The sequence below is a fragment of the Dipodomys merriami genome, unplaced genomic scaffold (assembly GCF_024711535.1).
Source record: "Dipodomys merriami isolate MVZ:Mamm:240054 unplaced genomic scaffold, mDipMer1.0.p SCAF_201, whole genome shotgun sequence".
Taxonomy (NCBI): Eukaryota; Metazoa; Chordata; class Mammalia; order Rodentia; family Heteromyidae; genus Dipodomys; species Dipodomys merriami.
In genome coordinates, this window is record NW_027203394.1 from 299,221 (window position 1) to 325,000 (window position 25,780).

Genomic DNA, 25,780 nt, shown 5'->3' on the forward strand with positions numbered 1-25,780 from the left:
TTTTTGCTGATACTGGGGCTTGAACTTGGGGCCTAGGTGCTATTCCTGAGCCTCTCTGTGCTCAAAGCTAGTGCTTTACCACTTGAGCCACAGCACCACTTACAGCTTTTTCTGAGTAGTTTATTGGGGATAAGTCTCATAAACTTTCCTGTCCGGGCTGGCTTCAAACCACAATCCTCAGATCACAGCTTCCTGAGTAGCTAGGATTATAGGCATGAGCCACTAGCACCCAGCTAAGCCAGATTTTTTTTTTTTTTTACACTAGAATGACTAATAAATGTTCTCTGATTTGGCTGTGAGTTTCCAAGTAGGCAATTTTTTCTAAAGGAGTCAACAAGTTCTCTATCAAAAATTGTATTGATCGAGTTCACAGAACTGGAGGAATAAATGAACAAATGCGGCAGTGGTACTCACTTGACACTATTGAAAATGAACTAACAACTTGTGGGTGTGAAATGGGAGAGAGAGGGAAGGGGGGACACTGTCCAAAAAGAAATGTGCTCGTTACCTGACTTATGTAACTGTCACCCCTCTGCCCATCACCTCTATAATAACGATTAAAGAATTAACGAGAATACGCTTAAATTTGATGCAAATTTACTTTTATTAAACCGTACAATGAATGCTGTGGCATATCACTTTCCATTGTGTGACAATGTCTTGGCTGGCATCTGAATACAGTACTTCTTGAAATACACACAATGGGGGTAGAAACCAGGTGCTTAGTGACACATGAGGGGGAAAGGAAGAAAAAAAGACAAGAAAAGAAAAGGATGACCGCCAATCAAAGTTCCTTAGGATTGAGCTCCAAAATTGTTACTGTTGCTGTTACTGCATGGAAGAATGCGCGATTACCTCATCTAGACCCTGCAATCCTGAGAGAAAGTTACAAGAGTTATTCTGCCTGTTTATTCAGCCCAGGGATTGTGCTGAACAAGATGATTTGAAGAGCTACTTTTCCAAATACACCCTCCTAAACAATTTCCCAAGTAACAGTGAGTGGGAGTTTCTAAAATATTACAAGTGGAGGTACAAGGACAAAATTACCTTTGCTGCTTTGGGCTTACTTTGGGCAGATGTAAAAATGACTGTATTTGAGTCTATAATCCGTGTGTCTTTAGCAAGCAGATTGGCATCTGAATGGAATGACCCACTTCTACAGAAATGACCAAGACCATGGAACACATTCACTCCAGCCAATACGACCCTGCTAGAATGAACGGTTTGACTCAAATGAGTAGAATTAGCTCATCTAATTTACTCATCTTTGGCTTCTAAAGACACAAACTGAAGTCTCTCACAATCTGAGAAAACTTCCCAAGGAAGGACTGAAGAGCATCTGGTGTCACATTTGTTAGTCAGCTTCCTCTAACGTAACCCACGGGTGACTCTGAGCTATGACCCCGGCTGATTTTCCACAGGAGGCTCCCGCTGGCTCTGTGGAGACAGCACGCGGGAGGGAGAACCCCAGCCAGCCCAGGCACGGCAGCCCTTCTGATTCTATGTGGAGTGGTGCGAAATCCTTACAGTGTATTCCAGAACTGCACGGTTCCCATCCCCTGTGGATCAGGTGAGGGGGCCTTCCTCTGAGGAGACGGGGAAGCACGCCGTCCATACCCCACGGTCACCTTGTCCCCCCGAGCTGAGATTAACCACTGTGGACTAACTAGACTGACCAAGATTAAAAAAAAAAAAAGTAGCTCATGCATATGTAACTCTCCATACTCTCAAGTTAGAGGCAGGTAACTTAAAATATTCATGTGTGATATTTCTAGAGTATTTGTCTAAATCACAAATTAAAGTATTCTCAATATATGAGGCAGCTGAAATGTCTAATTTGCCCATAGTCAAAACCTGCTCATCGAAAGGTGGCAAAGCGCCCACTGGTGCGTAATCCATTTTTTATCCCAATTTATCCCAATGGTGAAATGTATAACCTGTTAAAATGAGTTAAGTACACCTTTTAACAACTCAGTTCTTTAACCCAAAAGTCTGCGGTTGTGGATGTAGTTACTGCTCTTCATTCCAACTGTGCTGAATAAAAATGCAGGTAAACCTACATGACTGTGTGGCAGCCAAGACCTGACACGGCCTGACAGGGGGAGGACACGTCAGAACAAGAGCGAACACAGACCCAGCGAGCTCCGTTCACCACACCCCCAGCCACGCAGGGAGGAGCTGTGCGTGCACGCACCATCTACGCCCCTCTGCAGGGCAAGCATGCCGTCACCACTGTGTTCAACAACAATAAAGTGCTGCACGCCCATTACCTGAGTCTTTTTTTTTTTTTTTTTTGGTACTTTTCAGTTTTCTTTTCCTAAGTTAAAATAGAGCCCTTTCTGTAGCATTAGCAAATAGGAGAAAGAAGGAGAAAGGGAAGAAAAGGAGAGGAGGAAGGGAGAGAGGACGGAAAAGGTGGAAAAGAAGCTAACTCTCAGTGCATGAATAGAAAGCGCTGTGCAACCTTTATGTTTAGCTAGAGTGACAATAACTGAGACCAAAGTAACCATGCAAGTATCTCAAAGGTGTACATCAGCTCGAAGAGGGGAAGAGTGCTATTGCTGGCACCGATCAGGTGCCACAGCGGCATGGGGCAGAAACCTGGGCAGTTCTGGGGCCTGGGGCGCGGCAAAAACCAAGCCACGGCACACCTCAGCTCTTTTTCTAACTAAAAATGAGCGCAGTCCAAAGACGGAGGATGTCAATGTGGCCAGTGACATCAGCTGTGTGATATGTAACTTTGAGGTTAAAGTTAAGCAAATTCTCTACACCTAGTCACACATGAGCACAAGCAGGACCACGCTGGCACCAAAGCTGGAGCAGCCGGGGGCGGGCGGGGGGGGCGGGGAGGGAGGGATTCTCTCTGGAAAAGGGTATTCCTTCCATGTGACAGATTGCCAGGACAGACCTGCTCTGCAATGGGGCTGAGTCATAACCCTTTCCCAAATTCAGCGCACAAACATTTCTATCGATTTAGAGAGAGAAACCTCACGTGTAGGGGGAAAAAAAAATAAAAACATTGGGGGGTGGGGAAGCTTGAGCTCAGATAAGCAAATCCTCATGTTCTAAGCGTACTTCCACAGAGTGAACTTCGAAAGGAACAGGAGAAACCAGGGGTTTCAGTGAAGCTGACAAGCGCTGCACAGGGACGATGCTAACGTACAACCGTCAAGTGTAAGCCAGTGCATAGAAAAGATAAAGCACTTACGGTAACTGCAAATGGTAAGGAGTTCGTAAAGTTTGTGTGAGCTAGCACGGGTCTGCACGGGGAAACTGGTAGAAATGGTCAGGAAAGAAAGTAGAAACGGGTGAAGCTTGGGGAAGAGAAGGGACAGCAGGGAAAAGGACTTTCAATCTGTATAAAACCCACAGACTAGTAGAGTATAAAGACACCACTTAAAACCAGCTAACTGTCCCAAATACCAACCGCAAACAAAACCAGAATGGATTAAGCCTTTGGCAGACAGTTTTAGGAATCTGAATAGGACGTTACATGTTTCGATCATTCACAAACAATCTATTATATGGTGTATTTCTATTAAATACTGGGAAGCCAATCCTGTGGAGTCTGACGTCTGCAGTGGGTGCGCTGGCCGGTGAGTGAGCGCACACCACCATCAAGCCAAGTGAACGCGGGCGTTACCACGACAGTGCTCGTGCGGGAGCTCCGGGCAGTGCCCGTCATCTGTGGAGCGACACAAAGGTCTCCAGCTTCTCTGGGATGTGCCCTTTGTAATGTATCCTGTGGTTCACGATGACGCGCGCGGCCAGGCACTGCAGCGTGGTGTGGTTGATGGGCTGGATCAGATTCTTAGCGATTTCCTTCTCATCCAGCAAGTCGCTGGCCGTCTGCTTGTGCAGGTTTGTGGCATCGAAGTGTGCACCTGATTTAATGAGGAGGTTCATGATGTCCGGGTGGTTGTTGATGGCGGCGATGTGCAGGGGACTGTTGTCGTCCGAGTCCCGGACGTTCACGTCAGCACCACATTCTATCAGGATGGCCGTCACTTGCAGCGATGGGAACTTACACACCGGGTACCGCCCCACGCAGGTGGTGTTCTTGTCCACAGCCAGATGGAGAGGGCTGAAGTTGTTCTTTCCCCGGGGATGCAGCTTGAGGAACCTGTAGATGGTCTGCTTCTTGAAGTGGTCCTGTTCCAGAGTGCAGGGGACTTTCTCCAGCAGGCAGATCAGGTGCAGAATGATGGAGAGGGCCTTGTTCAGCTGCAGGGGGTCGGCCGGACACTGAGTTTGTTTGATGGCACGCTCGATCTCAAGGACGCTTTTGCACAGTATGCCCATGAGATCGTCAAACGTGACCGTCGTGCCCAGCAGGCCTTTAGCCCGGTCCTGCAGCATGAAGGAGAACAGCTCGGCAAACGACAGCAAGCTGCTGGCCGTCATTGGGCTCAAGGGGTCCAAGTTGCTCTGCTGCATGTCCAGGGCATACTTCCACAGGTTGATGCATCGCTTGAAGTTCCCCGAGTCGGCGTAGACGGCGCCTCTGTACCTGATGTAGTAGGAGGTATCAGGGTGAGAAGGACCCAGGATGCGCTCCCTAATCAGCAGTGCCTGCATCCGCATCTCGTCGGGATCAGCGATGAGGCCCTCCAGCTCCTCGGCGCTGTTGGCCTCCTTGGCGTAATCGTAAGCCATGATCAGCGTCTGCGGCACTGGTTTACTAATGACATTAGTCCTGTCGCTGTACCGCATGGTCATGGCCTTCTTCCAGTACTTCAGAGCCCCCAGAAGGTCTCTTTTCTTATCTACAAACGTGGCTCCCAGGAGCTCCAGCGCGTTGATCCTCTCTGTCTTGCTCGTCTGGGCGTGGTGTGTCAGAAAGTCCACAATATTTGTGTGGCCCGTCACGCTGGCCGAGAGGAGTGGGGTCATCCCATAGCCGTCCTTCTCCATCTTGGCACAGTACATAAGAAGCATCTTCATGATGTCCAAGCTCCCAGACTCCGCGCAGTCATGCAGGGCAGTGTTACCTTAAACAGGGGAGAGAACAGACACTTTGAGGGCTCATGTGCGTACCTCAGAGCCCTCCTCCTTAATACGAAGCCCACGTCTCCATGTGATTACAAGAGAGAAAACCATCGCCATACACAGCATCTGGAAAAAGTGTCTTCTACACCGCAGGAACTGAAGAAAATACCCACTAAACTTACTGAGTAAGTGCCATGTATAAACTAGGTATGAAAATAAAGAGAAACCTAGCTCATCCGATAAACCTCAAAACGAATCCATGGCCTCTAGGTGTGCCTCACGATTCGCAAGTGCTCATTTGCTGGCTAAGAACAGAGGAGTACAAGTAACAGGCTATGGACAGTCTTTCCGACAGTCACTGAACTTACCCATAAACAAGGACTCGACCTTTAAGAGCTGATTTTTCCATCTGACTCTGACTCTAACAGTGGCCAGAAATTATTTTTCTAGCTAGTTTGAGCTATTTTAGTCAAAATTCCTAGCTACATAGTACTTTCTCCAAGAAACTGCTCCCACAAGAAAAACAAATCTGACAAACACGTGGGTGGCTCCGTATGAACTTTCGGGAGGCGTCTGAATTGTCCTTTCATAAGGGACGACTGCGTCCTGCTGCAGCGTGGCTTTCTCCGCTCCCCTTGGCAGCACTGAGTGTTCCCACACCACCCTGCGCTTCCCACACACGCCCCCCGCGCGGGAAAAGCCTGGAGCGCAGGGAGACGCTGAACAGCAGGTGTTTTTGCTACGGTAATGATCAGCATTCCACTACCTATCGGGAGAGAAGTCTCTGAGAGGTACACGTCTGTGGACGGCTTCACAGAGCGTCCTTTTAGACATGTCTGTAGCCAAGAGTTAACAGAGCAGGCAGAGCTTCATCCTCAGACAGATTCACAAGGCTGACCCCCGGCTGGGGGTAACTCAGGGTGCCAAAACAGTGGTTCACAGTCAACACGTGGACTCCTCCCCAGGAAGCAGGAGTCCTGAAGGGCTGACGGAAGGCTGTCCACACCACAGCAACAGCGTCTCCCTGGCAGAAACTTCCTGGGTATTTTAAGAATCTCTTGTGATATCTACATGGCCAACATGGCTCTTCTCGATGCTCATTCTGACCCAGAATTTCAAAGATCAACGAGGCAAAACAGTGTGTAGGATATTCCAGCCAGAACAACTCACGGATGCTCACCTGTCCACAACCATCTCCATCAAACACAACTGCAACAAGTGCATTTTAAAACCACTCTGAACGGAGACTCTCGCTACTCCCATTTTCTCCACCATATCCAGTGATATGTAAAAAGAAATCTGAGAAAAAGGTTTACATCGCATCTTCTATTCAGAGTGACAAAATCCAGCAAAACAATGCAGCGAATGCCAATTTCAAGATGAATTCCATTTCTGATTTTCTTGAGAAACAAATAAGGAATATGTGTAGGAAAAAGGAAAAAGGGGGGGAGGGGGAGGTTAAGAGAAAGGAGTCTTGCACAAGAACCAGGAGAGCTGGACATGGAGGCTCACAGGGAGGGAAGGCCAGCACTCAAGAGGCTACAGTGGCGGATGGCCACTTTGAGTTTAGCCCTGGTTCTACAGTAAGACACTGTCCCCAAAAAGAAATACCTTGTCTAGGAGCACTGGCACGTGCCTGTAAGCCCTGCTACCAGGAAGGTAGAAATTGGAAGGTTCAAGGCCAGACCAGGCAAAAAGCACGAGACATCATCTCAAAGAGCAAGGGGGCTGTGGTGGTACATGCCTGTGATCCGTTATACAGGAGGCCTAGAAGGAGGATTGAGATCCAAGGCCAGCCAGGGCAAAACCACAACAAACCATATAAAAAAATAACTAAAACTAAAAAGGACTCATGTGGTGGAGTGCCTGCTGTTTTTTTTTTTTTTTGGTTGGTCATGGGACCTGAACTCTGGGCCTGGGCGCTGTCCCTCAGCTCTTCAGCTCAAGGAGAGCGCTCTACCACTTGAACCACAGCGCCACTTCCGGCTTGTTTTTTTTCTTTTTGCTTATGTGGTGCTGAGGAATCGAACCCAGGGCCTCAGGCATGCAAGGCAAGCGCTCTACCCCTGAGCCACCTTCCCAGCCCATTTCCGGCCTTTTCTGCTTATGTGGTGCTGAGGAATCGAATCCAGGGCCTCATGCACACAAGGCAAGCACTCTACCACTGAGCCACCTTTCCAGCCCAATGTCTGCTGAGTTTTAACCACTTAGTCCATGCTGCCTTAAACTCCTGCCTTAAATCTCCTGCTGAGATTACAGCTGTACACTATCTTGTTCAGTGATAATGCTTTTTTGTCGCTGTTGTTGGTCTTGGGGCTTGAACTCAGGGCTTGGGCACAGTTCCCAAGTTCTTTTGCTCAAGGCTAGCACTCTACCACTTGAGCCACAGCGCCACTTCCAGCTTTCTGGTGGTTCATTGGAGATAAGAGTCTCACAACTTTCCTGCCCAGGCTGGCTTTGAACCACAATCCTCAGATCTCAGCCTCCTGACTGCTGGGATTCCAGCTATATACTATCATATTTGGTGGAAACACATTTTAAATTTCCGTAGCAGCATTTAAGAGACAGCAAGGAGAACTAAGACTAGCAGAGGGCAGCACTTGGCACAGCCCGCCTTCCCCAGCGGCCTCCTTGGATCCTGGAAGAAGCTTCTGAGAACGCTGAGCATCTCTGGTCACTTGCAGGCCTGAGAAGAAAGTGGCAGGAACGTGGGCAAGGCCTCGTGCCTTGGGTTACAGCTCTTCATAAACGGACAAGCCACGGAGGAGCTGAAATCAACTTTAATAAACCCTCCAGTACCGCCAGTATAGGTAATCAGAAGCCAGAGAAACATAAATGCCTCTTCAGAGGAAGCCAACTGCACTCTGACAGCCACACACACGAGGCAAGAACTATTCTGAGTGCCGCACGGCGGCCGATAAGTCACGTACGTAACCCCAAGGCTACTAGCCTGCCGGACGCGAAGCTCAGAGGCCTAGACGCCAGCGGCGTCAGGGTCTGACAGCGAAGGAGGCTGCAGCTCCCACTCACCACAGGAGCTGGACTGCCACATAATAGAAGGGCTTCAATGTTGTACTGTGAGTGTCTCTACCTGGTGAATGACTACAACGAACCAGGATCCAGAGCAAGCTTCCAAAAGCCCAAGCATACGGGGAATGAACTGATCATTTCAGTAAAACAAAAATGTCCTCCTAACTGGGCGCTGGTGGCTCACACCTGTCATCCTAGCCACTCAGGAGGCTGAGATCTGAGGATTGCGGTTCAAAGCCAGCCCAGGCAGGAAAGTCCGTGAGACTCTGATCTCCAATAAACCACTAAAAACCCAGAAGTGGCTCTGTGGCTCAAGTGGTAGTGCTCTCGCCTTGAGCTGAAGAGCACAAGGACAGCGCCCAGGCCCAGAGTTCAAGCCCCACGACCGACAAAAAATTGTGGATCCAAAAATTGTGGTATCTATACACAATGGAATATTATGCAGCCATTAGAAATGACAAAATAATGGCATTTGCAGGGAAATGGATGGAGCTAGAAGGAATCATGTTGAGCGAGGTAAGCCAAGAACGAAGAGACAAACAGTACAGGGTCTCCCTGGTAAGTGGATGCTAAATCCAAAATGTTAGGTGATATGACAAAAACTAACAGGACTTAAGAAACAAAGAACTCCCACTCATCTGGTTGAACCACTACCAAATATCCCCATGCTGCTGATCACATATATGGTATATAACATGTGAGCACCGTTATATATTACAGACTGTGATAGACAATTTGCTCCAGGAAAGTTAGAATGAACTTGTGACTTTAAAATGAGCATCATTATTCCATAATACTGTGAATTTCCGGAAATTAAGTAATCACTTAATCACAATCAAAAAAAAAAAAAAAGAACCTTGGGAAGGGAGGGAGGGAGGGGATGGTAGGGGGAAAACAATGGCGGGGGTAACAATGTTCAAGAGGAAGTGTACTCATTACCTCACTCATGTAACAGTAACCCTCTGTATAGTATCTTTACAATTAAAAAAAAAAATGTGTTGGAAAAAAAAAAAAAAGTCCTCCTAAGGACTACACAAAGCATTTAATAAACACAAAACGTAGATTATAATTTGTTTTTCTGGCAATAAAAATTCTACAGATTTGGTTGTACATATACTTTTCACATTGTGTTAGTTAGTCTAAGTCTATTAAAGCTGTGCTTCTAAAACTTTCCTGTAGAAAAATCACCAAGGTAAAATGCGGGTTCTGACTTGGCTTTGTAGGGTGTTCCAAGTGACGTCTGCTTGACGCTGATCTCTGAGGAATTAGAGGAAAAATTGTCTTCTGGCTTGTCACGCAGATGTATGCCACAAGCTGCCATGACTAATTACAGCACCTAGCTATGTGAGGCCAAGTTCACGGGGCGGTCACAACCCCGCCGTACACAGCACCGAGGTGCAACGCCACCCCACCCCTCTTCCTCTAGGCCAACGCTGGGACAGGCTGTGCATTACAAACTACATGCAGTTTCATCCATGGAAAACTTGCATAGTAAATGTTATCGGCAACTCTCATTGTCTAGTCTTAACTATTTTATTAGTGTAACATTTGACTATTGTAATAAATAAGTGATCTATAGCCCAAATGAACAACAATCAGCTTGCTAAATAAAAATCTAAATTGCTATAACCCATACTGTGCAAGGCAAAATACCAATCCTAGCATGGAATATACCATGTATCTGAATAAGGGTCTATATTCTGAATATATAGGCAAGGCTGCTTTGTTTTGAGGGTCCTGGGGCTTGAACTCTGGGCCTGGGCTCTGACCCTGAGTTTCTTTTGCTCAAAGCTGGTGCTATTACTTGAGCCCCAGCGCCACTTCTGGCTTTTTCTGAGTAGTGTATTGGAATGAAGAGTCTCAAGGGCTGCCTGGGCTGGCTCTGACCCTCAATCCTCAGATCTTGGCTCCTGAGTAGCTAGGATTACAGGCATGAACCACCGGTGCCCAGCTGTACATTAAAAAAAAAAAACGCAAAAACATATGAAGACTCTTTCTCAAACACAAATGGCCACTAAGCCCACAAATTAAGTACATGAACACAGGCTAAGATCATGAGGCACTGCAGAAATAAGAATGAGAAGCACAAGGAGACAGCAGCACACCACACTTTCTTTCTTTTTTTTTTTTTTTTTTTGGGTCCGGTCGTGGGGCCTGAACTCTGGGCCTGGGCGCTGTCCCTCAGCTCTTCAGCTCAAGGTTAGCACTCTACCACTTGAGCCACAACACCACTTCTGGCTTTTTTCTTATGTGGTGCTGAGGAATCGAACCCAGGACCTTGAGCATGCAAGGCAAGTGCTCTACCACTGAGCCACCTTCCCAGCCCCCACACCACACTTTCTAAGGTGAGCAGCCTTAAGAGAACAAGAGCTGGCAAGGAGAAACCTGGACCTCCTGCTCTGCTTGCACGAATGCTCTAAGTGCACCGCTGCCCTGCATCAAAAGGTGAGTGACCCTATGACCCAGCACAACCGCACTCCCAGACTCATCAGCTGAAGAGAAACAGTACACATCTCCAGATGCTCCTATGCATTACTCACGGAAGATGAAAGGGAGAGACTGTCAGACCCATCCCTTGCTGAGCACATGAAAGCAGTATATCCACACGAGGGAACTCAGCAAGAAAAAGGCTACATCCAGGCTGGGAAGGTGGCTCAGTGGTAGAGTGCTTGCCTTGCATGCATGAGGCCCTGGGTTCGATTCCTCAGCACCACAGACACAGAAAAAGCTGGAAGTGGCGCTGTGGCTCAAGTGGTAGAGCACTCGCCTTGAGCTGAAGAGCTGAGGGACAGCGCCCAGGCCCAGAGTTCAGGCCCCATGACTGGACCCAAAAACAAAACAAAAAAAAAACAAAAAAAGGATACATGCTACAAATGAATGAGTCCTAAAAACATTACACTGAGTGGAAGAAGTCCCAAACCCCATGGGCTAGGATCCACTCCCAAGTCGACACGTTAGTCCACTTACACAAGCCCGCGTATTAGAATCACTCATACAAATGCAGAGGGAGCAGGGAGGGGAACGTGTGGGCCAAGGCCTGGCAAAGGCTGAGAAGTCAGTGGGTGAGGCTGGGAGAGGATGGACACGCGTGCCCCTCACTGGCGCCCGCCGCCCGCCTGCGCTGGTGATTGTGTATGACCCGGGAGTGATGTTTCAATATCCACATGGCGCTTGGCAGGAAGAAGGGTCCCCACCGCTGTTAGGGTATGAGAGACAGACAGAGGAGGTGAGTCACCCACAGCAGTGCACGACGTGCTGGTGGAGGCCTGGCATACGTACCTGTGATGAACAGGGGTCTGGGGGGGGGGGGGGGGAGGGTCAGGGGGCGTGTGAAAAGTCTAATGATGGCTTCACAACTTTACATCAGTGAACAGTCTGAATTACATTTCAATACAGATGTTTAAACAGCCAGTTCAACCAGCACACCTGTTCTTCTGGTAAAGGTACAGCTCTCACATAAGCAGAATTAGAGGGCGTACACTGGAACAGATTGAGTCTACTACCCTTGGCCCCAGCTCGGTTCCCACTGTGGGCCTCTCTGGACTCAGCCCCGCCCATCCTGTCCACGCTGAGGATGAGGATGAGGATGGGCGGGGCTGAGTCCAGAGAGGCCCACAGTGGGGACGGAGCTGGGCAGGGCAGGTCATCTGCACAGCCATGCAGATTCCAGGCCCTGCAGCCCCTCCAGAGTCACCCCATGTGCGTTCGTGTGGCAGGAGAAGGGCTGGCAGAAACTCTAGGGTGTCAACAGAGCCCGGGAAGGCTCCTCTACCCTGTCCAAACGCTTCCACTCGCCAGGCACATGCTACTATGGGAGATCTCAGAGCAGGAACTCACTACAAAGGGTGAAAATGGTGGAGATGGATAAAGCGGTGACACTGACCATATGCTTTGCATGCATAAACTGCTTTGTTGAATGCTAACTCCTTGGTACAGCTACTTAAAGACAACAATAAAGCGGGGAAGAGGGGCGGAGAGTTAAAGACAAACTGAGCTGAGACTACCCACGTGCCTTCCCTTCTTCAACTGTATGAAGCCCCGCGTAAGAAACACAATTCAACAGTACAGCTCCTGAGCTCACCACCAAGTTAAACACAACACTCACATCCTGAGACCAGGGGCATGCAAGACGCAGACCCACTCTGGAGACGGCTCTGGACTAGGGAGTACAAAGCTCTCGGCAGTTTCTAGCCTTTTTTGGCCACTGTAGTTCAGAGACCCAAAGGAGGAAGGTAGACGCTTGAGTCAGACTAATGAAGCGCTTTCCTGAGCCTCTACCCGCCGTCATACCTACCGACCACCTGCACCTCAAGAGAAGTCACTAGAATGTCAGATTTCCTCAATTTCATTTGGAGCCAAGAAATTTAATAAGCCACTGATCTCAGTGAGAGGACCATAGGCACTTAAAGGTCAGTAAATAAGACTAGACTTCCATCTTAAGTTCCCACACCCAGGTGCTGCTCACCCCAGCACCTGAGCTAACCTGAGGGCAGGGCAGCCCCACCCAGGGTTCACACACCTAATTTACAAGTCACCTACTGCTCACCTTCGGCAACCACTAAGTCCCGGCTCTGAGGACACAGAGGAACATTCCAGAAGATACAAGAAGAAAAAGAGCATGGGAACAATTCCAAGATTTGGGACTAAATGGTAACAAAATTCAACTAGTCAATTACTTTTTTTTTTTTGGTTGGTCATGGGTCTTGAACTCTGGGCCTGGACACTGTCCCTCAGCTCTTCAGCTCAAGGGGAGCGCTCTACCACTTGAGCCACAGCGCCACTTCTGGTTTTCTGGTGGTTAATTGGAGGTAAGAGTCTCATGGACTTTCCTGCCTGGGCTGGCTTCAAACCACAATCCTCAGCTCTCAGTCTCCTAAGTAGCTAGGATGACAGGCGTGAGCCACCGGTGCCTGGCCTCAACTACATTTTTTTTTTTTTTTACTAATTTTAATGTTTTATTTCTTTTTAATTTTATTTTATTAATTTTTTGTTTGTGTGGTAGCAAGGAATCAAACCAGGGCCTCTCATGCATGCTAGGGGGCACTCTACCAGTAAGCCTCATTTCTAGCTCCTAGCTAGCATTACTAATAAATCAAAATTCTGCCAGATACATCCCAAAGCAGACCAAATTTGAAGGCCTTCCCCTTTTTACTCTCCTCCCAGGAGCATTACTTTCTGAAATAAGCAACTGCTGAGAAATGTTCTCAAGTCTGCTTCCAATGTGCTCAGTACTAACATAACAGTCCCGCCCCATCTTGGTCCATTATCTTAATAACAATAGGTCGTAATCTACAGGGGAGATTTCCTTAAGATTCTTGTACATTTGAAAAACTGAAATACATCCATCTCTTAAAATGCCTTTACTATAGAAGAGAAACATCATGACTTTTGCTTTGGATTATTTTTAAAAAATCAAAAGGAAGAGTAAGAGTTGATTTCACAATTTGGCAGGTTATAAAAATTGAATAGATAATTCTCTCCAGTTACATACATTTAAAAATTTCCATAACAAAAAGGTAAAAAAAAAACTGCCCTCACTCAAATGTTAATGTTAACTACTCCTGTCACAAACCTACACAAGATTTTTCTGAACCCCTACAAAGTTCAACCCAAAGTTCCACTCATCTTTGACAATTTGTGCTTTGTTATTTCAAATCTTCATCTACTTATTTCTACAGAACAGACGACAAAGCACGGTGGCTGTCATCAAGGAGCTCAGAACCGTTTCTTACAGCCAACTCATCCATTCACAAGCTCAGTGACTAAATGCTCACTGTGGGCCAGTACGCTCCAATGCATGGGATAAAAACACCAGACCTCTGGCCTCAAACATCAGTGTGGTAGCAGGCAATTAAATAATAAAAATACATTTCTTTAAAATGCCAGTCACTCCTCTGGTGAAAAAATGTCGCTGGCTTCCCACTGCAGGGGCAAATGAAATTAAAATTCTTTTCACTAGAATTCAAAGTCCTCTGTAACCCCCCATGACTGCCCTCTGGCCCACATATGCCCACCTTCCATCCCTGGGTTCTCCAAGCCCCACCCCCATTCCCAACCGGCTTCCCACAGAGCCACTTCTAAGCCAGGAAACCTGTCAGGACCTTTCTGCAGACCCAAGTCTGACACTTCATGAAACACTGCCCTAGGCTGTAGCCCCATTACAGCACCCCTTTACAGCAGCTGCTAAGTGCAACACCCTGATCCTCCAACGTTCAACACAATGGCTGCCTACAAAGCACATTCATTACCTTACTGCCAATTAATGACCTGGAATATCTGATTGACCTATGGAAGAATGTCTCCAGGGCCCAATCTCCGGATCCCAACCCAGAGAGCTGAAGATCCCCATGAATCCGTCCATCCCGCCGCGCAGCTCCCAGCAGAAGGCAGGGCTGAAGGCTGAGCCAACTTCACTGCAGATCTGCGAAGTCCTACCACGTCCAAAATAAACGCCGACCCCCACAAACCACCAGAGAATCAAGGAAGTTAGAGATGACGGGGACCTGAGAGGGTGCATCTGACCACTTCTGGTGCGAGGGGTCTTTCAATTTAAGTAGGAGTCTACTCTGACCTCAGAAATCAAGTGCTAGGTTAAACTAGCAAGGCTTTCTTGGGTATCTCAAAGATATTCTCCCCTTCAGGGATGCTGTGGGAAAGCAGGAAGCCCCTGTCCTCTTAGGGAATATGTTGTGAAGGACAAATTATTCCCAGGATCCAACAGAAGAAAGCACTATTGTTGCACTTACCATGAAAGCATCTACTTATAAACCCGTCTCTTGTCTTACTCATCGCTGTCTATCTAACAGCCTGGCACACCAAGGGACTCAAGAAATGCTCTCAATGAATTAATTCTACTCTAGGCTAAAATGTTCAAAATGCCTACGGCCTGTTAAAAAGTAATGGGAAGAGGTTAAATAGTATGTTCGACTGTCACCCGCCTGTTAAATAGTAGTGGAGTATAGGAGTCACCCGCACCTCACACTTAAGCAGACCAAGCAAAATCCACAGGTGGTTTCTTGTCTCGGAACCATTTCAATGGATGACGTATAAACAGAGCCGTGGTAAAGCATCTGCCTAGTTAATTAAGCAAGGGGCCTTGGGCTTGATTCTCCAGCACTACAAAACAAAAGCAATGTCATTTTATACCTTGTCTCTTCCTTATTTTCCACTTTGGGAACAGGGTTAAAAATGTGGATGAAAGAAAAATCCTGTTTGCTGCTCTATTAGACGTCTTTTCTGCACCAGCTTCAGAGGCTTTCTGATTAACACACTGCCTCCTCGAAAGATCCGCAAAGTCAATCATAGAACAATCATCCAAGAATCGAGCTTAGGCCAGAGTGGAGGAGGTGTACCAATACTCGAATGGGCCCCGACATTCACAAAACACAATGATACTGCACAAGCCAGGAGTCGTGCACACATCTATCTCTACACAGCTGTGAACACTGAAATCTGAAGACAGCGTGTGCTCTTCTCCTAGCAGGTGCACTTGTTTTTTGTGGAAGACACACGTGCGAAACTGATACGGAGAAAGAAAGGAAAGGGACCTTGAATGGGCAGGCTGTCAAGAGGGAGCCCTGACGCCCACAGCCCACAGTGAGCTGGCGTGCAGAGGACCGTCCTCCAGAGGTAACCGCAGGCCCTCACCGCTGTGCAGGTTCCTAGGGCAATGCTGACAGCCATGTCAGCGACTTGCACAACGGTTCTCTCACACAGCCTACGCGGGACTGTTAGCATTAGGCTCACCTTTGGTCCTCTGCTCCACCCACACCTGGGCCCCCTCCATTCCCGGAGTTCCCTCCTCACAGCTGGCCCCTCCCTCTCTCCGCCCAGACCCACCTGAGCTCCCATCTACCTCACTTCCTGTCCCTTAGACCCTCCTGCTTGCTACCTGGATGGGGACAGGTGCCATGTGCTCCCTCTTGGGGGAAATATGGCTCCTCCAATGAACCTCGTAAGAATCTTTCTCCTGTGCCTGCCTGCCTCTGCCTGGTCCCCTGGGATGGAGGTGTGGGATCCTCACTGAAGTACCACTTGGGAAAACCTGAGGGAGGCATTCCAGGGGTCACCCCTCCAGTGGCCTGGGGTTGAAAACATACCCCATATTCTGCTTAAACATGGGAATGTATCAATCATCATTAAACTGCTAAATTTTTAAGAAATCCCCAAAGCAAACCCAGCCATCGCTCCTTCTAATAATGCCTTGACCTCCAGCTACTTAACCACTCACAGGGAGCACCACTAAACAACTTGTTCTTCTAAACAAGCACAGAATGTGGTTGGTTTTTATTTTTAAAGGGGTATCTCTCTCCTAATCCATCAATCTACCTCTAAAGACAATCAAGAACAAATCAATCTGTTTCCAGAAACATTATAGGCTCAAGTGGTAGTACACTAGTCTTGAACAAAAAAGCTCAGGGACAGCACCCAAACTGAGTTCAAGCCCCAGGCCCAGCAAAAAGCAAAACACAACCAGAGGCAATGTAAAACTTCATTAGAAGAGTATCCAGCTCTTGAAATTAAAGACCACACACCTAGTGACATTAAACATAACACTAAGCTAAAAAAAAAAAAAAAACAAGTTATAGAACAGCATGTAAAATAAAACTGCAGGGCTGGGAAGGTGGCTCAGGGGCAGGGCGCTTGTCTTGCATGCATGAAAGAAGCCCTGGGTTCGATTCCTCAGCACCACATACACAGAAAAAGCCAGAAGTGGCACTGTGGCTCACGTGGTAGAGTGCTAGCCTTGAGCAAAAGAGGCTCAGGGATAAGTGCCCAGGCACTGAGTTCAAGCCCCAGGACTGACTAAAAAGAAATAAATTTAAAAAACTGTACATACCTATGTGCAACATTCAGGAATAACTTTTGGAAAGAATATCTGAGGGTCAGGATGCTATGAGATTTTTACACTTGCTCTCAAAATTTTTACAGAAAACTAGTGATCTTGTGTTCTTTTTATAATAAATTGCTCTTTAAAAAGAATATTTCAGTAAACATGCTAACTACAAAAGCAGCTCAAAATTGTGTTTTACCCTGTGAATGGCAAATATGTATCACTTTGATTCAACAATTCCAAATACAGCCACTCATACAAGTGTGCAGATTCACAGTTAACACTCACAGCTGCACTGCGCCTACACTGTCCATCAACAGCGGCTGGAGGAATGTACACTAGAGGAGACACCCACCGGACAGCCATGCAACAAGAATGAGGTAGCAGGACTCAATCACACCCACAAATGTGAGGGTTAAAAAACAGAACAATTGGGCACCAGTGGCTCACACCTGTAATCCTAGCTACTCAGGAGACTGAACTGAAGGATTGTGGTTTGAAGCCGGCTGGAGCAGCATCGTGTGGGAGACTTTTATCTCCAGTTAACTATTTAAAAAAAAAAAAAAAGCTGAAGTGGAGCTGCCTTGGCTCAAGAGGTAAGAGTGCTAGCCTTGAGCAAAAATGTTCAGGGACAGCGCCCAGGCCCTGACCTAAGTCCAAGCCCTAGAAGAGACACCAGAAAATAAAAAATAAAATAAAGCACAGAACAGGATGCATCTGATTAACAGAGAGAGGGGAGAAGGGGACGCAACACCTGTGCTTGTATCTGCAGACTATGGGTAAACGGAGCTCCCGAGGACTAAAAAAGTAGGGTCAAAAGACTTAAACTTCCTTGTAAAAACATAAGCCAATTTATAATACACAATTATAGGCTAAGCTCTTGTTGATTAAAAGTCTTTCACACTGTTGCCAGTCAACAAATCCACATTGACTTTACTAACCAGTCCTTGTTTGGTTCTGGGGATTTGAAGTCGTTGTTAAAAATCTGTTTTCTCTCTTGCTGCACTTGGTACAGGTTCTACATAAAGGGATTTTCTACTGGCCACAAAAAAACAAGGAGTCAGGAAACACAGGCACTATTCTGTCCAGCGGCACCAAATCCTTTCCAGCCAGTTGGGCCTACCCTTCCCTCACCGAGCAACAGATAAGCAAACACAGTGACTCATTGAATAGAGTGGTACATCTATTCCAAAGCTGTTCTTAAACAAGAGAAAAACTTAAGAAAAATGTATGATGACGGGCGCAGGTGGCTCACGCCTATAATCCCAGCTACTCAGGAGGCTGAGATCTGAGGATCACAGTTCAAAGCCAGCCAGGGCAGGAAAGTCTGAGACTCTTATCTCCAAAGAACCACCAGAAAATGGGAAGTGGTAGTGTGGTTCAAGTGCTAGAGTGCTTGCCTTGAGCTGAAGAACTGAGGGACAGTGCCCAGGCCCAGAGTTCAAGTCCCACGACCAACCCCAACCCCAACCCCAACCCCAACCCCAACCCCACCCCTACCCCCATCCCACCCCCCCACCCCCGCCAAAAAAAAAAAAAAAAAAAAAGGAAAAGGAAAATGTATGTATTACATTTATCTGTATTCTGTATTTCCAGATGGCCTAAATGGCAGCCTGAAGGTTCAGATCAACCATCACCAGGAAGACTCTGGAACTTGGGGAACCAATTCCCGGGAGTCTGAAGTTACCTCATCAAAACACTCCACAGCCAGTAACTCCATCTTCCTCAAAGTAAGTGGTGGGCACTCAGGTTTTTTAATTAGAAGGAAAGCGGCGGACTCACCTTTCACGCTCTTCCTATTTACATCTGCCCCCTTTTCTAGTAAATACTGGGCGATCTCCTTGTGTCCTTTGTAGCAGGAGATCATCAGGCAGGTGTGCCCGTGCCGGTTGGACACCTCCAGGTCGGCCTTGTGCTCCACCAGGTACTTGACGATCTCCAGGTGGCCGTCGAAGCAGGCGGCCCGCAGTGGCGTGGAGTTGGTCAGGGTGGTGTTGTTGACGGCGGCGCCGTGGCTCAGCAGGGACTGCACCACCTTCAGGTGCCCGGCGGCGGACGCGGCCCACAGCGGCGGCGCGCCCTCGATGGTCTCGCCGTCGAAGTTGACCGAGCCGCCCACCTCGATGGAGGCGCTGCACTGCTCCAGCAGGAACTCCACCATGTCCAGGTGGCCGTAGCGGGCGGCCACCAGCAGGGGCGTGGCGCCGTGGGTCTTCTCGGCGATCAGGGAGGACACCTCCTCCTTGGACTTGCTGGCCAGCAGCTTGGTGAGCAGCCGCAGCTTGCCATCGCGCGCCGCGTTGAACACCGCCGTCTTCAGATCCATCGGGGCCCGGGGCCCGGCGCCGCGCGCGCCCCGCGAGGCCAGCCCGAGGCCGCGCCGGTCAGCGCCCGCGGCCGGGGCCGGACATGGAGGCGCGGAGGGGGGAAGTGAGCTCGCGCAGGCCGCCGCCGAGCTGCAGGGGAGGGAGGAGGGGCGGGGCGGGGAGGGCAGAGCAGAGAGGGGCCGGTCAGGACGCCGCGGGCAGGGGCCGGGCCCTGGGCGCGGGCCGGGGCCAGGTGTGGGGATGGGGCCGGGCTGGGGACCCGGGGCCGGGACCCGGGGTCTGGGATTTGGGGTCCGGGGCTCGGGTGACGGGGTCTGGGGTCCGGGGATCTGGGGTCTGGGGTCCGGGGGTCTGGGGTCCGGGCATCTGGGGTCTGGGGTCCGGGCATCTGGGGTCTGGGGTCCGGGGATCTGGGGTCTGGGGTCCGGGGATCTGGGGTCTGGGGTCCGGGCATCTGGGGTCCGGGGCCCGGGGTCTGGGATTTGGGGTCCGGGGCTCGGGTGACGGGGTCTGGGGTCCGGGATCCGGAGTCTGGGGTCTGGGGATGTGGGATCTGAGGCCCGAGGATCTGGGGTTTGGGGTCCGGGACTCGGGGATCTGGGGCCCGGGGATCTGGGGTCTGGGGTCCGGGGCCCGGTGTCCGGGATCCGAGGCCCGGGGATCTGGGGTCCGGGGCCCGGGGATCTGGGATCTGGGGTCCGGACATCTGGGGTCCGGGCATCTGGGGTCCGGGGCCCGGGGATCCGGGGTCCGGACATCTGGGGTCCGGGGTCCGGGGATCTGGGATCTGGGGATCTGGGGTCCGGGGTCCGGGGATCTGGGATCTGGGGTCCGGGGATCTGGGATCTGGGATCCGGGGTCCGGGGATCTGAGGTCCGGGGTCCGGGGATCTGGGATCTGGGGTCCGGGGTCCAGGGTCCGGGGATCTGGGATCCGGGGCCCGGGGATCTGGGATCCGGGGCCCGGGGATCTGGGGTCCCGGGTCCAGGGCTCGGAGGACGGGGTCCGGGCCCCGCGGGAGGGAGCGCTGGGACGCCGGGCGGCCGGCTCCGTCCCGGGGAGGAGGAGGAGGCCGCGGCCCGGGCCCGGGAAAGGTCTCTTTTCTCTTCTTCCAGGGACGACGGCGGGGCCGGGGCGCCAGGCGGCCGGGACGGGCCTCGGCCGGGAACAAAAAGGTCGCAGGCCCCGGGGCCTCCGGGCCGCGGCCTTCGGCCATGGCCGCCCCGCCGCCCGCCCGGCCCCGGCCCCGGCCCAGCCCGCCCCGGCCCCGGCCCAGCCCGCCCCGGCCCCGGCGTCCCTCCCGCGCCCGCCCCGGCCCCGCCGCCCGCTCCAGGCCCGGCCGCCGCGGCCTCCGCCCGCCGCTTCCCGCGCAGCCCGCGCCCCCCGCGGCCCTCAGCCGCCGCCCGGGCCCCGGACGCCGCTACCTGCCCGGTGCCGCCGCCGCCGCCGCCTCAAATGGAAGCCGGGGTCGCCGCCGCCGCCGCCCGGGCCGCGCCGCTCCGCCCGCCGCGCCGCGCCGCCATGCCCCGCGCCCCCCGGAAAGGAGCCGCCGGCCGCTCGCCCCGCCCCGCCCCGCCGAGCCGACTCCCCGCCCTCCCAGGCGCCTCGGGCTGCCGCGGCCGCCGCGCCGGGTGGTGGAATGGGCTGCGGGCCGGGGGCCGGACCAGCCGGAGCGCCGCTTCACATCACTGACGCGGCCGCCGCGCCATTGGGCCGGGGCAGGGCGGCGGCCGCCCGCGAGCAACCGCCTGGGGGCGGGACGGACGCGGCGGCCGGGGCGGGGCGCCGCGGGAGGGGGCGGGGCCGCGGCCAGCCTGCGGGAACGCGCCTGCGCGCGGCGGGGGGGGGGGGGCGGCGCTGCGGCGACGCGCGCTGAGGAGAACGCGCCTGCGCGCGGCGGGCGGGGGCGGGGGGAGAGGAGGGGGGGCGGAGTCACGGCGAGCTCTGGGAGAGCGCGCCTGCGCGCCGCGGGAGGGCGGGGCTAAGAGTACAGGCCTGGTTAAAGTCCTCTACCTTCTTTGGGGTGTTAGTGTTGGAAAGGAAAGCTTGTGAACCCCTAGTGAGACTTTGAATGGGAGGAAAACATGCAGGTCAGAATCTATTATTATGATTAATAATAATAATAATAATTTTATTTTTATTTTTTAAGCAAGGAGACTTCTGGAATATTCTGGCCTAGTCTCTACTTCACAGAATTCAGTCACCAAGTTCCAGTCCTGCCTGAGCACCGTCGTCCCTCCTTGGCTAACCTTGTATTCATCCTGCAGGCGCAGGCCGGACGTGTGTGGGGTCTGGCCCTGAAGGAGTATTAGAGGAGAGAGAAGGTAAAAATGGCCATCCATCAGTTTCCACCCATTGATACCTGCGTCGCCTCGGCCTTCACGCTCCAGCTGGCTTAGTTCACCCAAAGATGGCTCGGCCTTGTTGGCAAACACACCCAAGGTCCTGGGAGAAACGAGGATGAAGTCAGGAGCTGAGGATCTGTCTGAAGGAGACTGTGTGTGTGTGCACACACACAACCATCCAGTTCTAGGACTTGAACTCAGAGCCTAGGCCTTGTCTTTGAGCTTCTTCCCCGCCCCCCCCAGGCTAGTGCTTTCTCACTTAGATCTTTTTCGGTGATTAGAGATAAGTGGTGTTCCTGATGGAGCTGGCTTCCAAGCACAATCCTCAGACCTCAGCCTCCTGAGTAGCTAGGGTTACCGGCGTAAAACTGTGGCTCAAGTGGCACAGCGCTAGGACCACAAAAGGTCAGCGTCAGCACCCAGGCTCTGAGTTCAAACCCTAAAACTGACACACGCGCACGCGCACACACACACACATACACACACACGGAGTCTGCCACTTCCACAAACCTAGAGCTAAGTCTTCTAACTCTGACACTCGTGGCCTCAAGTTTCTATAGAGAAGTGGACAGCTCAGGTGTGAATCCCAGACACACGTGGACACATGAATCCCAGCCGTGATTTCTTCTTTGGGCATGTTGGACAGAAAATGCAGGACTGCCGTACGGCTCGAATGAGCTCAAACTCGGGGGAGCCCTGTGCTTTTATTTCTATTGATTTGGCTGTTGTCCAAAGAGGTTTCCTTTCTGGGCGTCAGGTTGTGAGGACACCACGTCTTGATGGGTGTGACCCCTTCCATCGTCTGCCCCTTCCTCCCCCCCCCCACTTTCTCCATCCCATCCCTACCCCCAAGTTATGGAGTTCAGTTTTTACATCCTATACATTGAACATAAAGAGTGTATTTGTCTGCCCTCCCTCCCCCCAATCTCCCCTCCAATCCTCGCCAGCTTCATGGCTGATGGATGTTTGGAGAATTGCTGAGGAGTGAGTTTATTAACCTGGCGACAGCCAGAGAGATGAATCTCAAGGTCAGTGGGGAACCTCGGTTCTCGAGTTTTCTGGCACCACCCACGCTGACGCTGACATGGGTGAGACCTCGTTCTTATCACCAGCCCCACCCAGAGGCTCTGGTGTGGAGAAAGAAGCCCCAAAGGTCTCCTGGAATCCAGTAGGCCACCTCTGGGGGCCCGGGTGCCGAGCATGTGTACCTGTTGGCCATGCTGCTGGGTTCTGGGGCATTTCTAGGCCTTACCCAGCCCTGGGCATGGAGCCTCAGACGCCACCACAAAGCTGATGTTAGCCAGCAAGACCTAAGCACTTGAGTGCTTTTCTGGGGCTTTGCTTCTTTCAGAGTCTGGAAAAAAGGAAGCAAATAAAAAAAGGAGCTTTCTGTTGTCTTCATCGGCCACAACAATCTATCGCGAGGCTGCTGTCCGGGCTAAGGGCTATAGCGATGGTTAAGAGCACTGTCCTGGAATGCAGGAGGCCACGGGTTCAATTCCCCAGCACAGAGAGCTAACCTAACTGGAAGTCAGACACACCAGGCGGCCACCCCACACGCATTATTTCCACGCACACGCTCCGCCGCACCACGTGCGTGGGATGGATCCTGGCTGATAGGAACATAGCTGGAATTCCAGGGCTCCCCCCCTCATCTTCCAGGTGTTCACAGCGCCAGAACCCTCATTGCCAACTATCCCCCATCCTCCTGCAGGAACCCACCACGTCCTAGCGTGGAAATCCTGAGCCTTAAGCGGCTCCATCCTGGGCTCAACCCCTTTCCAGTGCCCCTGATGTGCTCAACACCCCAATGACTATGTCAGCTGATGTTCTCCACCGGTCAGCTCTTTCTGCGCACACAGGGCCCACACCTGCTCCCTGCGGCCTCCTCCGAAGGCCACGTCCCTGGCTGGCTTCTTCTCAGTGCTTCTTCTTGTCTGGTTGTGTCTGAGGCCTGGTGCTGGGGCTGTTGATTTCACAGACGTCTCAAAGCCTGGAGCCAGGAGATGGGGGTGTGGGGCCTGTCCTCCCGGCTCCAGAGGCCTAAAGGTGAGAGAAGCCTTTGAATTGTAGACGGCCAGGCTCGCCAGGCTCAGAGGGTAGAGCCAGGAGGACCCTGCCTTGGGGAAATGTAGGTACATCCCCTTGTTTAACCCCAGGAGAGCTTTGCTCCCAGTGCTGTGTTTATGTAGAATACTTCACTGAGCTTTGGTCTCCATCCAACAGGTGACCTTTGACTTTAAAAGCTTGGTGCAAGCTGGGCACCGGTGTCTCAGGCCTGTCATCAGGAGGCTGAGATCTGAGGATCCCGGTTCAAAGCCAGCCTGGGCAGGAAAGTCCATGAGACTCTGATCTCCCATGAACCACCAGAAAACCAGAAGGGGCGCTGTGACTCAAATGGTAGAGCGCTTGCCTTGAGCTGAGGAGCTGAGGGACAGCGCCCAGGCTCTGAGTTCAAGCCCCACCACCAACCAAAAAAAAAAAATCTCCCTGTGAGCTCTGGTCGGATCTTTGTAATTGGCCTCCGGCAGTCCACTAACACTAAAATAAAGAAGACTCCAGAATTCCACCTTTCAAGATGGCTGCTCTATTTTCTCGTGGCTGGTTTTATTTATTTTTATTTTTTATTACCTTTAAGTAGTTGTACAAAGAAGTTCCCATTCTACAAAACAGTGTATGAGTACAAAGTGTCTGACAGCATTGTCACCCATCGCTCCTCACCCATCCTTTCTCTCACTTTATTTCTTTAATTCACATTAGGTGGTTACATAACTTTCACATATTTCATAGTATTGTCGTGGCTGGTTTTTTGTTTTGTTTTGTTTTGTTTTTTTTTGGTTGGTCGTGGGGCCTGAACTCTGGGCCTGGGCGCTGTCCCTCAGCTCTTCAGCTCAAGGCGAGCGCTCTACCACTTGAGCTACAGCGCCACTTCTGGTTTTCTGGTGGTTTATTGGAGATAGGAGTCTCAGGGTCTCTCCTGCCCGGGCTGGCTTTGAACCGTGATCCTCAGATCTCAGCCTCCTGAAGTAGCTAGGATTACAGGCGTGAGCCACCAGCGTCCGGCTGTGGCTGGTTTTCTATCTGACTTAAGGTATATATTTTTGGAGTAGGAAGACCCCTACTCAGGCAGGCAAGCCCACCTAGTCATCTGGAGTGGCAGAGCCCACCACAACAAAGTTATTAACAAAGAAGCAACTTTATTGAGAAGGTTCCTACACGGACCAGTCAGGGCCACAGCACAGGATCGGGAGCTGATACTATGACCCCCAAACCCCCCACAATCTAATGTTTTTAAAGGCAAAATCCATGAGGTCCAGCTTGGTCACATGCAGGTGGCCAACAGGGTTATAACACATGCAAAGGATTGTACAGTCGTACCAGACCACACGCAGGTGGCCAATGAGGTTACAGTATGTGTGTGATGGCTGTTTAAACCAGCCTGTCACTTTGGCTTAAAATGGCACCCAAATTTAGCGGGTAAGGTGGGGTCTGCCTTTTGGTGGGCAAAAGGCGGAGTTTACTGTAAGCAAAAGGCGGGGTTGATTGTAAGCTCGAAGTGTCTCCAGTTTGAGCCAGATTACAATTTATCTGTTTTCAGGGTCTGTCTTTAACTAACAATCAAGGGTGGTTAGGTTGTTAAGGGGGGGGGGGGGGGAGGACCATTTTTCTTCATTCCGGGAACTGGGCTGGTCGAGACCTGGCCCTGGGATTAAGGTTGTTTTTCTAGTTTGAACCTTGTTTAAAGGTTCTTAGCACCCTTAAAGCTCAGTCAAAAATGGAGCAAAGGCAAAGCCTGGAATGGAGCTGTACCAGTTCGTGTCTCTGCTCAGGGCACAACCATATGATGCGTCTCAGCCTCTCTTCCTGACACAAAGGCCCAGTGGCCTACCGTACTTACAGTGACACCACGAGCCACAGTTACTGGACAAAAGGGAAGAGGGGTCCCTTACTGTCCCTTTGGTGAGTTCAGGGCTCCCGTCCAGCACCTCTCTTGGTCACTACTGTTTGGCCTCAGTACAGTGTGCTAAGACTTATTTGATTTGCACTGTCAGTGTATTGTTGTTTTCATTTAATTAAGTGCTTTCCGTATCCTTTAGACATGCAGTCCATGGGCACACAGGACCAGCTCCCCCCACCGTCTCTACTGCAAGGAGCCCTTGGATTGGTCATTTGTGAGGTACCTTTTATCCACCCACCCACCCTTCCATCTGTCCATCATCTATCCTCATCCATCCATCCATTGTCTATGCTCCATC

General features: G+C 51.0%; 2 protein-coding genes across 2 annotated transcripts; both read right to left on the reverse strand.

Moving 5' to 3' along the window:
• Window positions 1-585: 585 nt before the first annotated feature.
• Window positions 586-19,300, reverse strand: Fem1c (fem-1 homolog C). The gene is made up of 2 exons (XM_070031495.1): window positions 18,635-19,300; window positions 586-4,991 (listed from the first exon to the last, which is right to left on the reverse strand). Exons 1-2 carry the CDS (start codon window positions 19,176-19,178, stop codon window positions 3,682-3,684), a joined length of 1,854 nt encoding a protein of 617 aa, XP_069887596.1. The 5' UTR covers window positions 19,179-19,300; the 3' UTR covers window positions 586-3,681.
• Window positions 19,237-20,395, reverse strand: LOC138833177 (proline-rich protein HaeIII subfamily 1-like). Its single transcript, XM_070031540.1, has 2 exons — window positions 19,403-20,395; window positions 19,237-19,308 (listed from the first exon to the last, which is right to left on the reverse strand). The coding sequence occupies exons 1-2, from the start codon at window positions 20,393-20,395 to the stop codon at window positions 19,237-19,239; spliced, it is 1,065 nt and encodes a 354-aa protein (XP_069887641.1).
• Between the last annotated feature and the right edge of the window lie 5,385 nt (window positions 20,396-25,780).

Bases quoted from the DNA above. Each gene is read 5' to 3' on its own strand.
- Fem1c (XM_070031495.1), bottom strand. From the start codon at position 19,178: ATGGATCTGAAGACGGCGGTGTTCAACGCGGCGCGCGATGGCAAGCTG. The intron at 4,992-18,634 runs GTGAGTCCGCCG...CCCCTGTTTAAG, and splicing joins AAATAGGAAGAGCGTGAAAG to GTAACACTGCCCTGCATGAC.
- LOC138833177 (XM_070031540.1), bottom strand. From the start codon at position 20,395: ATGGCCGAAGGCCGCGGCCCGGAGGCCCCGGGGCCTGCGACCTTTTTG. The intron at 19,309-19,402 runs GCCCGCGCCCAG...CCTCCCCTGCAG, and splicing joins CATCCCCACACCTGGCCCCG to CTCGGCGGCGGCCTGCGCGA.